Consider the following 15,824-nt stretch of genomic DNA (forward strand, 5'->3'; position numbering starts at 1 on the left):
CGCGCAGGGAACGAAAGGGGCCGCGTGCCTCTTGGCGCGGCCTCAACTGCCACCTGCGCGAACATAGGAGAGAAATAGAAAAAAAAAAACGACGAGGACTCCCAACCAGGGGCGGATGCAGGAATTTCCTGAGGGGGGGGTCAGGTGTTGGTCAGCGCACCACATGTTTAGGACCCCCCCCCCCCCCTCTCCCTCGTTTCACGCCCTAAATTTTACACATGCAGAATTCAAGAGGGGGGTCAGGACATCCGGACCCCCCCTCTAAATCCGCCCCTGCTCCCAACACCCCATGGTCCATCACCTCAAGGTTTGCGCTCCATGTGCCCCCGAGTTCCCGTCCGCGCGTGTTTTGGGGGCCATCAAGAACCGCTACGGGCGCGAGATCGTGGAGGCGTACGCCATAAAAGAGGCGCCGAAGAACATTTCCATTGACTTAAAACGAAAGAAACACACAAGAGGACGAAACAGACGACACAGCTTTCGACTTGCAGCTACAGATTTACTGGGGCGGCTAGCCGCTCAGAGCTCGACTTGGGGAGGCGATGGGGAAAGAGGGGAGGGCGATGAGGGGAGGTGTAAGAACACAGGGAGACCGTTGCGGGGGCGAACACAGCGGGCTGTCGAGGGAGGTGACATTCCTTAGACCGGAGTTGACGTCCTTGACGGGCCGGGCGAGTGGTCCCTGCTCCTGAGAGGGAAATTGGGATGCCTCCTTCCTTCCTCTCCTTCCCGCTGTCTCTGCGCTTTACTTTCCCGCAGTTTCCTCCCGGGGCCTTGTCTTGCCCCCTCTTTCCCTTCTCCCTCCTTTTAACTTTCCCTCTCCTGTAGTGGAGCTCCGAAGGAGAAGCGTCCGGCAATAAATCATTTGTTTGTTGAAAGTTGAAAGATATGTTGTCCCGTCCCCTGTCTTTACGTATATAACTCTTTCTGAAACCTATATCATTACCAACGCGCTCACTAACAAGTTTACTACTCGACAGCTCTCAAAATTGAGGATACGTAAACGGCGTAAACAGGCAACGTCCAGAAAGTAATGGCGGCACCTTGCACCGCATAGAGCGCCGAGCTCATGGTCGAGCTGCTTTGCCGGCTTTGCCACACTCCGCCATTGATCTCTATATTGCTCTCCGCCACCCCGCCAAAGTTGAGTGGAGTGTCGGAGACCTCTTTTCAACAGAATGAAAAAACATTTCAAGGGCACAGCAATGCACAATTTTGAAGGGCTGTTCTCATGTTAGCCATCAAACGCATGTGAAATTATTAGGAACGAAACTATACATATGCATCTACGTATCCTTCGATTCATCTACCCAAAGCCGTATGCAGCCAACGCCACTGATCTCAATGGCCAACGCAGGCGCGTACGCGCGTACTTTCGGAACGGATACGTCTTTGGCTTTGCTTGGTTTCGTCCACAATTGTCATAGAGATCAGTGTCGTCCACGTACTATGAGAAGCGGCAACTCTTCAGATAGCGGCCATTTTACACCTCCGGCCCCCTCCAAAAAGAAAAAAAGTATATACAAGCTCGTTGAATACAGCATGGGAATGTACCTACATCGTTGGAAAGTACTAAGGGTAATCATTTTGCTTTCTGGAAAAAAATGTGTTTTACACCTGGCCGCTGGAAATTGGAATTAAAAAAAAAATGCTGCAAGCAAAAAACGCAACTAATTTCTACGTGTGTTTCTTAGTATATTATTTATGATGTTATGTTATGTATTAAGACCAATGAGAAATACACAAAGGTCTTTTTTTTACTTTCTTTTTAGTATCTACTGGTTGTTTGGTGATCTACTGATATGTATGGGGCCCATCTACTGACTTCGATTTTTTTTTCCATCTGGTAACGCTGGTCCAGCATTTGCTGGCACTGCTCGCAGCGCGTGGAGGGCTGTCACGGCTTCACTTTACGTTGGCTGCGCTCATGTGGAGTGGCCGCGTGGGCACCTGCTTCGGTTCCCCGTCCTGACCACGTTGTCCCCACTCACGTGGTGTGGCCGTGTGGACACTTGCTTCGGTTTCCCGTCCTGACTAACGAAACAGCCACTGCAGAGCATCACATCCGAGCGACGTCGTACGCATCCAAAGGTATATATGACCCAGGACGCGTTGATTTCGGTCTCTGCCTGCTCCTGTCAATTTGACGCACGCTGCGTTCCGCGTTATCTTCCACCCGCCACAAAATCTCGCCGTGGAAGAAGCGCCGGGGAGAGAGAAAGTCAGCTTTTTCCTCAGAGCAGAGCCACCGAAAATTGGCAGCCTTGGCGGAGCGGGCGAATGAACATGCTGGTGGGAAAGAAATCGGGATGCCGCCTTTCCTTCCGTTCTTTCCCGCTATTTCGGCAAGTTTCGTTTTCGCACCGTTCCCTTCACGCGGCTTTCTCTGGAGCCACTCTCTATAGCACTGATGTGATTGCTGCCCCAAACTGCGCCAAGGGGCTAACCCCGCTACGTCCTGCTACGGTAGGCTGCGCCAAAGGACGAATATTGGTCGCCTTTGAAAACCGAAACTAAACCGGGTACCGTAATTGAGCACACATGAGCTAGGTGGTTCAAGCAGCCGTCCGACACAGTACCCTGCATCAATCGTTCATCTGGTCTTGCATGGTTTTTCCTGCCGTCTCTAGTCTCGCGTCTTTTAAAAAAAATTTAATCATAGACATGGGCATGTGCGGACGCTACGACGCTAGCGTGCTGGTTACCAGCCATGCCGTCATGCTGTGAAACGAAACCATGTTTTTGCGCGGCGGGAATGATTTTATGGGCTGAAGCACTCGCTCCTAAAAGCAACGGCCGTGGCCAACCATATTTGGTCCCTGCCTTCCAGTCACTGTGGTCGCACGACATCGGGTGTTGCCGTCCCCACGTCACTGCAGTAATGGCACTTTCTGAACTGAAACGTAAGGACAATCCTGTTCTTGTTTAATGCGCTACTACAAACATACCTTAAGCTCAAAGACTGCAGTGTCGAAGTATTGATTACCTAGGTTAATCTCGGTAGGCTTTCTTTCGAGACGTACCCGGGTACGTGAAAAATGAGCCGCGAAAGGAAGTTGGTGAAGAGAAGTGAGCTAAAGCAAAGAACGCAATGTCCGCATGCTGAACCCGCACAGCGTGCTTATTTGTCTCGAGTTCAGTCGTTGCACAAACCGATCCAAGAACTTTTTGATCCTGGCTCGCGATGTCTTGCATCGATGCGCTCAGGTTTTTTTTTTTTTTTTTTTTTTCCTCTTTCTTTTTTTTTTTTTCTTTCTTTCTTTCTGTGTTTAGCTTGTACCTCGTTTGCCGCCTTGGCAAGAACGTGCCGCTGGACTTTTTTTTTTTTTTTTCCTCGTATGTTGGACAGTTACATTTTGCATACAATTTTGGGAATTAGTTGAGGCGGAGCGGAGTGGCATGGTTTCGATCGAACAGCCATCTCCGCTCGCGCGACAATTTTGCATTACAAGGCAGTAGTTACGTGCTTCATCAGTCGGAGATTGCTTCCATTTATTGTATTACTAATAAACCTAATAATGTGATATCTACTACTAAGCTGGTCATTTTCAAATAAATTTAAACATGTGGTCCGATATATTTGTATCACGTCCGGGTCACCAAATGTAGAAAAAGACAGACGAAAAGCGGCTACGTCTGACAAATTCCAAAATCGAGCTGATGTGGCACTTTTATTCCACGCGATCTTCTTTTTTCAATGGCTATCGCCACAAACTGAAGCATTACAAAATGTGTCATGTCATTGGCATTTCAGTTACATGTTGAAAGACTCCCAGGTGGTCTATGTTAACAATAATTGGTTGATTGCGGCGAGCAATGTGTCCTTCGTTTGTCCACTACTTGAAATGAATATATATTTTTCTCTACGGATATCTGCTCCAAAAGCCAGATTTGCTGTTCCACAACTCTGTTTTGGCTGCTCCAGAGGGTGCTCCAAAACGGCTTAGGCCAATCACATCACTGCAGTAAAGCGAGGTTACCCCTGCTCTAACTCGACAATACTTTGTGTGTTGAAAGTTGAAAATATGTGTTTTCTTGTACCCTGTCATCGTGTTTAGTGGCCGTGCTCTATGTTTTACAAATATTTCCAAATAAAAGTTATGCTTTGTCGTTTAGAGTCATGTTCGCAAGCGATGACTCAGTACGGCAAAAAGAAGCGAGTAACTTTATATATGATACTGACTAATGGCATATGATATAATTTATCTTCTCTAAACTTACTTCCAACTTAGTTTATCTTGACGCAGAAATTAATTTATTGCAATTACATACTTCACGCCACATTGTAATGTTTAATGTCGGAAGAGATTGTGCTCTTTATGTTTCCTCGGTCCTTTGAAATGAAAACATGGACAGAAAAGACACAAAGGAAAAGGATGGACAAGGCACGACTTTGTCCTTTCTGTCTCTTCTCGATTTTTATTTCTTCGATACCTGCATGTCAGTGCAACTGAAGGAAGAGTAAAGGCACAGGCAAGAAGGTAAATTTAAAACGTTGGTAAACTTTAAACACAAGAGGACAGAAATGAGACACGGAAAAGGACCACACACCCACCGTCTCGAAGAGTTCACAGCTGTGTTAGAGACTGCGTGTATTTTTTTTTTTTTTTTTCGTTTGTGTGTGCATCTCCTTTTTCGGTGTTTCTCGGGTTTAGAAACGTTACATTGCACTTTGCCTCTTGTTGATTGCGTGTAGTGTGAGCATCAAACTTACGTAACGAAGGTCATATCAATGAAAAGAGGGCTTCTTTCTTTTCAGATGCCAGGTGTCCGATACTTCCGGTGCCCAAGGTGTGCGTCCCACATTTTTTCGTTGAGGGCACTATTCAGGCACTTTCACTCAGTTCATGGGTACGAAAGCAACTGGGTGTGCGGCCTAAGTGGCTGCATGCGGACATTTGAACTCTTCGCTTCCTATAAAAAACATGTGTACAGAAATCACCCTGGATCAGTCGAAAGAGAAAGAGCCGTGGGAGCGAATGAACTGGTGGATGCAGCACCGAGTGTTGGGGATGCCTTTCAAAGTGATGACGTTGGTGTACAGAGTAATCCGGACGCAGAAGAAAGGCAAGAGGAGCTGCGTACAGAGACTTCACAAGTGTGTGAATCCACCCAGGGTCCAAGCGGCTGTGTAAAGCAGCTGGCTCTCCTTCTTCTCAAGTGGAAAGAGGGAAGGCGACTTCCAGAATCAACCTTAGATGAAATCATAAATGATGTGATTTCTTTCGTAAAATCCATTTTGGAACATAAACAACTCCAGCTCAACAACGAGGTGGCCGCCAACGTGAGGGAGCTATTCTGTGTTGACGAACTGGACCGGCTACTGACGACAGCTGGCCGGAACGCGTTCTGGAGGACACATCTTCCACTTGTTGAGCCCCGTACAGTAGTGCTAGGAACCAACAGCAATGGAAAAGACGACACCATGGAGTATGTGCCGCTCTGTGATCTCCTCACGTGTATCCTTGAACATCCAACCTTATCGGGTGACTTTAATGCTTACACAAAGGTTGACAACCATATGTGTTCTGTGTTTGATGGCAGTGCATTTCGCGACCATGCCTACTTTGAAGGTGACCATCACAAAATCTGCCTGCAGTTATATACTGATGAATTTGAGGTGTGCAACCCTTTGGGCAGCAAAAGAGGAAAGCATAAGATGACCGCCGTGTATTTCTCAGTGCTGAATTTTCCTGCAAGGTTCCGCTCTGCGCTATCAGGAATGCACCTGGCACTTTTAGTGAATGACCACCATGTGGACTCCTATGGTCTGCCTAAGATTCTTGCACCTTTGCTTGAGGATGTGAGCAGATTAGAAACTGAAGGCATAGTTGCAAACGGAAAAGTGATGAGAGGGTCAGTCTTTGTTTTGACTGGGGATAATCTGTCGAGCCATAGAATGGGAGGCTTTAAACGTAGTTTCAACAAAGGTAGGATTTGCAGGTTCTGCATGGCCGTGCACTGTGAAATCAACTACAAGCACCTGGAGACCGATTTCGTGCTGCGCACACCGGAAGGTCACGAGCATCATATGAACATGTTGAAGGCTGGACTGCCAACTGCATCATTGTATGGGGTCACTGCAGCTTGTGCTCTTACATGCCAGGGGTTCAATGCCACACAGCATTTTCCGCCTGACGTTATGCACGACTTGCACGAGGGTGTTATACCATTTGCACTAAGACACATCATTTCTTCCTTAATATCACAAGGACTTTTTACTCTTGCACAGTTAAACAAGGAAATTAGTGAGTGGAATTATGACCCTTGTGATGCGCGAAATAAGCCAGAGCCTATTTCTAGTGAATTTCTTAAAGGAAAGGCAACCATGAAAGGATCAGCCACGCAGGTCTTTTGCCTATTTCGTCATCTAACCTTTTTCGTTGGCGAATGTGTTCCAACAGAACACGAAGTATGGCAACTTTACTTGCTTTTTCGCGAAATCATGGATATCATCATGAGCCGGAAAATCCCAGTCTCGCACATTGGCTACCTGCAAAGGAAGATTCATTTTTTTTGTCTCGACTTCAAGACATTGTTCCCATCTGTTAAAGTTCCTTGCAAAATGCACTACCTTATTCACTATCCGTCGTGCATGGAAAGGTTTGGACCATTAGTTGAACTTTGGGCGATGCGCTTCGAGGGAAAGCACCAATATTTCAAAGACATGGCTCGTAAAATCCGCAACTTTAAGAGTCTTTCGCACAGTCTAGCAGTGAGGCATCAGTTTTTGCAGTGTTTCTCTTTTGCAGCTGTTGGTGAGAAGAGCGTTCCCATCACAACAGGTTGTCGCCCCATACTTTGTGAACATCTTCCTGAATGCGTCAAGGAGTTTATCTCTCAGCATGATCTTGAAACTGTTGATTCATTCGTAGCGAACTCTGTGAGCATAGAAGGCAGGGTCTACAAAACAGGATGTGTTCTTGTCCAAAGTGTTCCTGACGATGCTCTGCCCGAATTTCTGCATATATGTCAAATTTTTTATGTTAACAAAGTGCTTTTATCTTTGGGGAATGTGCTTGAGACAGTCCGGTTCGACGAGCACTTTCACGTCTATGTTGTCCGTGCGACGCAAGAATTCAAAGTTGTAACATCACTTACAGACTGTACAACAGAACCATTATACATGCGGGAGCACAAAGGACAGACTGTTATAAGCGCACGTCACTCATTGCTATGAGATTTCATGGATCATTGAATGGTAGCCCACTCAGTTCTGGTGCTCTCTGCAGAAACTAGCTAAACAACGATGAGAGACAGTCGAAAAACAGGCAGTGAAAACAACTGTCACCTTTTCTCAGTTGACTCTTGCTGCGATAACTGGTTGGACAACACACACTGAGTAGAATTAGCTTTTTGATTGTTTAAAATGGTTGGACAAGACAGCTTATTTTTCTTGGTTTTTTTCTTTTGATAAATGTAAAAATAGAATGATGTCACTGTCGACAGTAAAGTCAAATGTCTCCTTTTTTCTCCTGGTTCTCCAGATTTTGTGTGATCTACACCAGGATACTGCATTAGCCCATATTTTAGGAAGTCTTATGTCTCGGACTGGTTTTTTATGGGTTCTGCTTCTTTATGTGTGTGAGTTCTTGTGCATGTCGTCATATTTTCAAATCAATATTTTTCATAGGTTGACATGGTAATGTGACAGGTTCTGGCAGCATGTCATGAATATTTGTCAAACATATTATATTTTGATTTCATGTTGTGTTGTCAGAAGTAAACTGGAGACTGATTTTCTTACTGCTACACTTCGATCAATAAATATTTGTAAAAAATGATAGCATTCAGAATTTCTCCCTGGTTTCCAATTTTTTGTGGATGGAGTAATTTTTAAGAAAATTGAATATGAACTCGTATAAAATTTTGTGAACACAAAAAATTGCACGCAGGAGAGGCACTTTATTATCAACTATTTGCATGAATTACAACTAACATTATAAAAAACGACTGCTAACAACCGATGTTTTTAAGCATAAATTTAACCTATACATTTATGGGGAGGTCCACATATAAGGTTTCAGAAATCCTTTCATATTATTATTTAGCACCCTCTTCTACACCCTTCTCACACCCTCCACTAAATGGAGGGTGTAACACGAAACAACACCCCTCTCGGTACAATAATGTGGGTGCAGTAGCTGATTTAAGGGTGCTAAAGGGGTGTAGTCAAGGGTGTAAATTGCCAAAACACCCCTTTGACACCCTTAAAGGTGTAAAAACTTTTAGTGTGTACGGCTCTGATGGGGTTCTCTCGTCGTAAGAGATCGCAAGAACCCGGTCGAAATTGGACGCAAGAGTGTCTCGATACAGCCTATATATTATGAGAAAGGTGACGGGGATGATGGGGCACTGGAGTCTTGAGCGCACGACCATCTCGCGCTTGGTATTTCTGTTCTATTCGTGAGCAACACATTTTTCCCTCCTTACACGATATTTAATGAGTCGTCAAGAACGTTGATGTTGATTGAATTTAGATTTGCTAAATCGGGATGGCAAATACTGACATTTACTACTGAAATTGTGAATTGTTGAGAAGCACTTTATTCTTTATCTGTGACCAAAATACAGGTAAATTGAAGGCTCCGTTTCAGTAAACAAATCTACTTCACAGAAGAAAAAAAAAGAACAGTGGGTCACAGTCAGAAACGCGGATATAGTACAATATTTCCGTGTTTTCGGTGTGTACCGATAAATACTGATAAATAACCCCCTAGGTGTTTTTTTTTTTCTGAATCGGTAAAAACCGAAAAACACAGAATAACAAGCTGTGGAACAAATGGCAGCTCTGCTGAAAGAATCTTCTAGCCCGCTTTCTTTTCTCGATGACCCGGAACACAGCCCCACTGAACTGTTTGGGGTCGTCCTTTTCTTTTGCAATCATGTTTATTAGAGAGTTTCAGCAGATCGTTTTTTCGCACCGATAACGACACCCGATAACGATAGGATGCATGCCCAAGGCCGCCGGAAGGGAGAGGAGGTATCGTTATCGGGACGAAAAAACGGTGTGCTGAAGCTCTATATTGCCCCGTTCCTTTCCCTTATCTTTTTTAGCACGACGGTTTTCAAGTCTTTTGTCCAGGCATAGGTTCCCTGGTATAAGGGAGAAAGGAGGAAAGGCGAAGAGGGGCGAGGGGAAGGGGGGAGGGCAATAGGGTCCACGGATTGCGTGCCCGTTAGTATGGGTAGAAAACGGAAAGTGATGGAGGACTACGTCCAAGAATTTGACGATTTCAAGATTTTGTGTGAAGGTGCGAAGAAGCTCCTTGTTTGCAAGTTTTCTGTACTGCGTTTCTTCAGCCGCAAGGAACGTGCTCCGATGACTGACAAGTCTCTGACAATGTCCGTGTCCATTTTTTTCAATACGTTTCGAAGCCAAAAGATCCAACCCCTCCTGAATCTCAAAGTGGTGTTGTATACAAAGTGAACTGTCAGGACTGTGACAAGTGTTACATCGGAGAAACTGGCCGCAAACGGAGTACCCGCCTCAAAGAGCACAAAAGAGACGTGGAGAAGGCAACACATGCCACAAGATCAAAAACTGAACTGGTGGACCATTGTTGGACGACTGGTCACACTTTCGACCTGGCGAACGCCGTGACCCTGGCACGCGAACAACGGTGGGGCCCCAGAAGATTTCTGGAATCATGGTGTATTCGGAGTGACCCATCTGCCTGCAATTCTAACCGCGGCCCCCTCCCCGACATATACACCGACATCCTGAAATAACTTGTCATTTAACTTACCATCCAGGACGGACGTAAAATGAAGTTGAAGCGAGGGCAGACGATGATAATGTCTCCCGTATGCCATGGATGAAGAAGTCGGCAGAACCAGCGCCACGGATGAAGAGAAGGAAGAAGAAGCGTTGGATTTCTGGTAGCTAGTCGGGTGTTCCCAGGCTGCACTGATGATGTCTCCCGTATAGGAGACGAAACGTCTGATAAATGTTGATATTGTTATGCAAGTCGGAGGTATTTGTTTTTAATCATGAATCCCGGCTTTTGGAACATTTTTGCGTTTAAGTTTTGATATCATGCTTCTGAAAGCGTGACACTTTCTGTCATTTCTATATGCATGTGGGTTGTGTGACGTGTTTGGTGTGTGTACAATAAACGTGTGTAATGTGATGTGCGTCATGGTTTTTCTAGTAATTATGCAGTCGCTTTGCAACACAAGCCCCGATAATCACCGATTTCTTTCCAGCATTAAAATTAAACACCAAAGAACACCGGTTCCAAGAGAAAAATAAGCACGGATAAATAACCCCCGAACCAGAAGAAAAATAGATACCGAAAACGCGGAACCCTAAATATTAGGTACAGTTTAGATCTCCTTATTTCAAGAACGAAAGACACAAAAGGGAGCAGCCGTTGTCCAGGTTATTTTTAGACAGACAGCCAAACCTACAGCAGCGCGGGCAAGTACAATTGCTTTCTCTTTCTTGTGGCGCTTGCAATTATGTACGTTTTTATTGTAAATATGAAAATCACGTTGAATAACCTAATCCAAAATATAAATATTATATATGTATATAATTTGTCCAATAAGCGTAGTAGAATAAACATAGGATTTGTTCAACAAACCTATAAACGGTATACATTTATACGTAGTAGAAGTCGTTTTGTCTTATACGTTCCGATCTATTTGTCGGCCACATACATATCATTTTTGTTTTCTTTAATGTAAAGTTTGCAGGTTATTAATTATATCGTTGTTGAGTGAAAAAGAAACCATCAACTCGCATCTTTGCGCACTTCTTCCCAGCGTAGACGCAAGCGTCACTTTTACGCTGTTTATTGCTCGGAAATATCCGTAGGTGTTCTTGATTTTCCACAAAAAAAGGTTAAAAGACGTACACTGCGTTGCACTGTTAGCGCGAAGACGACACGGACGCGCTTTGTTAACTTAATTTCGAAGGTACCCTGTCAGGCACTAAATTGTACCTCTTATTTATTTATTTCATATATCCTCAGGGCCGGAGAAATGCATTAAGTGGGGTGTGGGTACAACGTATTTAGTATAGGCGAATAAATGCAGCGAATATTCTCACAGTAAATCGATTCCTAGTCAAACAATATTAGCTATAGCGTTCTTGAACTGCTGGTGATCATGATTTGGTGCTGTTGGGGCCAGGAGGCCATTAAAATCTATGATGTGCGGGGAAAAAATGACTGAAAAGAAAAAGCATTAGTTCTACACAATGAAATCCCGACTATATGAACATGATCTAATCAAAATGAGTTTTTCTTTTTGGGGGGGAAGGGTGGGGGGGGGGGGGGGGTCGGTAAGCTAAACTTAGGACAACGTAGGGCCTAGTGTTTCTAGAGATCTTGGTACGTCACAAGGAACACGTTTGGTTCTTCGTTAAACTTGTAGCATAAAATCTCTTGTTGGAAGCAGTCGTCGAAACCAAAATGTCAGTCGACCAAAACGTCCAATAACTTTTCAAAGGTTCCGTTCGCGAACTTGAATGCTGGTGTTCTGTGAACCGTGTTGTAAAAAGACACGAAGCAATTCCACGGCTTTCTGGCCTCGTACATATACTTTGCCTTCGGAGTGAATGGGACTTTACCCATCGGAAGGTTCGACCGAAGAAGTCTGGGTCTGTTCGTCGTCATGATCTCCTCCAGATATAAGAACGCGGATCTTTCGGTGAACTTGGTACAAGAACTTGCTAAGTTTTCGTCGTAAACAACTAGCTGGATGCTCTCTTGTACCCAGTGAATGCCCGAATCTGGAAAGCTGACCTGGAAATTGTATTTCACAATAAAAATATAGATCACCCTATCGCTATAATGAGAACAAAGTCAAGCAATCATGATTGGCCACTCAACTACAAGTTTCGTAACTGTGTCTTTTTTTTTTTTTTACAAAATACACAAGTTCGTAAAATATAAATTCTGCTTTCTATTGGGTTCCTCCTCGTAGACCAAGTCTCATATGTTTACGCTCATGCTTGATGCACTTCAATGTACTAAAAGAAAATATTATACGTGGTCAGCTGGATGATGTCGCTATCTTGCGGCTCCAAGTCTTCCCCTCCCGTTAGAGGTATCTATCGTCTAAAATAGACAGAAATCGCTACATCGTCGACATTAAGGTTGCGGGGTACCAGTTTAGCAGACGTCATCACCAGCCCTGTGGTTGCGATATGTCTTTAGCTGAGAGCGCAAAAATAAATCGTTAATAGTAGAACTGTATTACTTGAGTAAATTTAATTAATCTTGGCATCTAAGATTTTATACAGGTGTATCATGAAGTGTGTCTGGTTTCACCAAAGTACGTTGTTCCCCTTCTCCAGGGATTATCGTTACACAAAAAACACTGTTTTTCTCGCAAATTTTCGTATGAACGTCACTGACACACAGCAGAACGACATTCAGTGGTGACTGTCCTTTAAAGAAACGTTGCCTAATACCACCTACGAGACAAGCCGCGTAATTACGTGAACCCTAGTGGATCTCGGATCCACCCCAAGCGACAAATATACCGAAACTCAGCGAAAATACGATGCAAACGCAGCCGACGCTAGGAGTTGCTGGGATCAATTTGACAGTGTGAGAAGGGCACCATCATGGTTTTCGTCTTGGTTCTTTACGGGGTCTATCATCGCTGAACCAATCAGAAACCTAACAAAAGTCCAGGTAGTTACGCTTTTGACGCGGCTTGATTAGTTCCATTTGCTCGTAGTGTCGGCTGCCACTGGACTTACACTGAAACGAAGTACAGGCGCCAAGTCATAAATTATTGCACTCATGCCACGTACCTTCAAAAAGTTTGCTTGTCTCTCCCCCCCCCCCCCCCCTCCCCCCCGCAAAGAATCCCAGTTTAGCACAAAAAAAAAACTGCCAAGTTTTTGTTTTAAAGTCTAAAAAAGCTGTCGCACGACAACAACTTACCCTTAGTTTATGAAGAAAAAGTACGGCAAAACTAGCATACGTTACTTTTTATTGGTACCGGTAAAGATTTTTCATTTTATTTTCAGGTAACGTATGTTGGTGACGCATTCCTTGATTTTGCAAGTGACGAGTAACCTATTTTGTTATGTTTCATCTTTTTTTTTTTTTATAACGCCTACAACACTGCCACGGCCACACGATCCCCCCTGTTGGTGCGGCCTGCCGATGTCTTTCCGAAAACAAAAGAGCGCGTGTGAGAGGAGAACTTCTCCCATTTTCCGTGGAGGAGCTGCACATCGGTGAGTGGTGTTGTGAGCTAAAAGTACTCTGTTTCGCCTTATGTTGTACCGCAGGAAAGGATGTAAGCGCGAGCTCCTTGCTCTGGGGCAGATCTCGGCGGCACAAGCTCTCGTGCAGTAAGGGCAGCCCTCAAAGCTATGAGCTCGCGGTTCCAGCCTTCGCTGTGGTACAACATAAGGTGAAACGGAGTATAGAGAAGGTGCCCAACGCGCTCTTGCTCCGCTACCAGATAAAATATCTGCCTGTCATTGGCTTCGCCGATACCGAGGTGCTGCCGCGGTTGCGGAAGGCAGCAAAACTCGCTCCCCCGCCCCCTCCCCCTCCCCCCCCCCCCCCCCCCCCCCCTATGCACCGCTGTGTTCGGCGAAAATATCGTAGTGACACTCCGCGCTCGCGTGTGTGGTTTGTGTTGGCATTTTGGAAGCTGCCGGAAATGTAAATGTGCGTTCTAGTTCTGAGTGCCAGACGGCGATGAAATGTGCCAACTCCACTCGTGAAACCGGAAATCCTGCAGCTGATGAAGTCTTTTCCGAACTTGAGTTCGCACCGCTGACTTATATGGCTGGCTACTTGGCCTTCGTTTGCGAACAAAAGGTGACCATTTTTATTTGTAGAAATTGTCGTAATTTCAAAGTAATTAGCTGACACATTCAACCTAGCAAAGCAATAAGAATTTCTCAGTGAAACCAAGCAAGGCTAATGTGTAGAACCCACTAAACTTTGCAGGTGACGTGTCCTGAATGCAAGCGCAACTTAATGGATTTGCATCACATGACGGAGCATATCAGTTCATGTATAGCCTTGACCAAGAAGGGCTCAGCTATCCACGACCTGAAGCTGTCTGGCTGTGCAACCTTTGTCGAGAGGGCTCTACGGTCGGCAGAGATTCGTGGTTGTGGAAGAATTTGCAAGGTTCTCTCGAGCGCTGTGCTTCCACACCTTATGGACTGCCCGCTGATTTGGTGTGTTAACTGCCGAGACCCCTACCACAGCAAAGAGCTCTGCGAGCTCTTTCTCAGAAAACTCCTCAGACCTTTTTTGGCAAACTGGGCTGGTGACCTAAACAGCCCACTAGAGAATATATTGAGGCTTTCGCGGAAGCCTCTTTCCAGAAAGGTACTCCGCTTGCGAACTATATGACTCCCTTGGTTGGTTTTTTGTGAACAATGAAGTTTATATTGCTGAAGTTATGCACGCGGAATCTGATTTTATATTGTCCTTCACAGATGAATAAATGGCACAGCTCGCGCGTGCTCGAGCGTCGGTTAAAATCGGAAATCATACGGTCCTAGCTATATCCAACTATAACTCCTATATTACAGCGGTAATAGAAACGGGGCAACAGTTACGGGAACAAGAAAACGACAATTTGCTCATACTGCCAGCAGAATGCAGCTTTAACGCGCAGCCTGCAGCTGAGTGAGCTTTTCGCAGAAAGAATCATGTGCTTTTATTCTACACAGATTTGTCACATCATTCATGCAATCTGGCACTCGTTTCATTTGAAACTTGCGGCTTCACGAAAAAAAAAAAATCTAAATAGCCACACCGGGCCGGGCCGGGCGTACTACTCCTCTCTCACTATATGTTGTCTTACCTTAGCATGGACTAACCGCGAACGCTGTGCTAGCGCGAGCGGCTAGCCTTTACTGCCTTGACTGGAGCACTCGCTGCACGAGCGCTCATGCAGCCGCCGAGGCTTCCTTCGAAGCAACTAACTCGCGCTTTTAGCACGCGCGGCTAACTAGTACATACTAACGTGAAACGAAGTATAGAGTTCCTCGATATGCTCCCCCGAAAGAAACTATCTTTCACTAGAGTGCCTTCATACGCACGCGTGCCTTTGCTTGAGTGGTGACATCTCAGCCATTTTTCCGCTCAATTGTTTTTCATGCCTTTTGAAGTGCGCGCAATCCGGTGTCACTCAGCTCGAGCGCGTAGCTTTGGCTAATGCATAGACGCCATTTTACCGCCCAAGTCATGCAGCGAGTGCGCGAGAGCGTCACGCGCTGGCACATTCAGTGCAACAATGGATGTCTTCACCCTGAGACAGACAGACATGCAGGCACCCTATCTTTCACCGATAACGAGCGCCACGGCTGGCGCCGGCGGGGTAAAGTGGAACCAAGGTAGAACTATCGCTCTCACCGGCGGAGTGAGGCATACGGCAGGCCGCTCCCTAGGGGAGTCCTAATCGAGGTGCCGTGACACTGCTAGTCTAGTGCCCGTTGTTAGACGCTGGAAGATACGCGTGTGGCGATACGATCGCGAGCTATTAGCGGCGAGATGTTTTATTGGCCCCCTCACATGGTTACCTCTTGGGACGTCCGTACCTTGAGAACAACAAGTTCGATGGTGTTTTAAGGAGCATGGTGGAAGATCGAAATCATTGCGCTCTGGAAGCAACACTACCAACACCGTCGAAATTGAAGTTCTTCCATTCCATTCCTCTAATTTCCGTCGATGACAAATCCTTTGCTGACGTCATAGTCAGCATTCAGCCAATCGTGGAAGGCCGACCACAGCGACGCTTTCGATCGGGCACGTCCCCAATAAATGGTGGTGCGTAAATCCACTAGCGACGACGTCAGAGGGGCAAAAACGACAGAGCTTTGTCTT

The 15,824-nt window shown here is 45.5% G+C and overlaps 1 protein-coding gene across 1 annotated transcript; it reads left to right on the forward strand.

Annotated features, from left to right (window-relative positions):
* The first annotated feature begins 899 nt into the window (after nucleotides 1–899).
* On the forward strand, nucleotides 900–7,786 carry LOC115321710. The gene is made up of 2 exons (XM_029981984.2): nucleotides 900–2,091; nucleotides 4,760–7,786. The coding sequence occupies exon 2, from the start codon at nucleotides 4,760–4,762 to the stop codon at nucleotides 7,178–7,180; it is 2,421 nt and encodes an 806-aa protein (XP_029837844.2). The 5' UTR covers nucleotides 900–2,091; the 3' UTR covers nucleotides 7,181–7,786.
* The last annotated feature ends 8,038 nt before the right edge of the window (nucleotides 7,787–15,824 follow it).

Source organism: Ixodes scapularis, unplaced genomic scaffold, assembly GCF_016920785.2.
Source record: "Ixodes scapularis isolate PalLabHiFi unplaced genomic scaffold, ASM1692078v2 PGA_scaffold4__175_contigs__length_147842914, whole genome shotgun sequence".
Classification (NCBI taxonomy): Eukaryota; Metazoa; Arthropoda; class Arachnida; order Ixodida; family Ixodidae; genus Ixodes; species Ixodes scapularis.

Bases quoted from the DNA above. Each gene is read 5' to 3' on its own strand.
- LOC115321710 (XM_029981984.2), top strand. From the start codon at position 4,760: ATGCCAGGTGTCCGATACTTCCGGTGCCCAAGGTGTGCGTCCCACATT.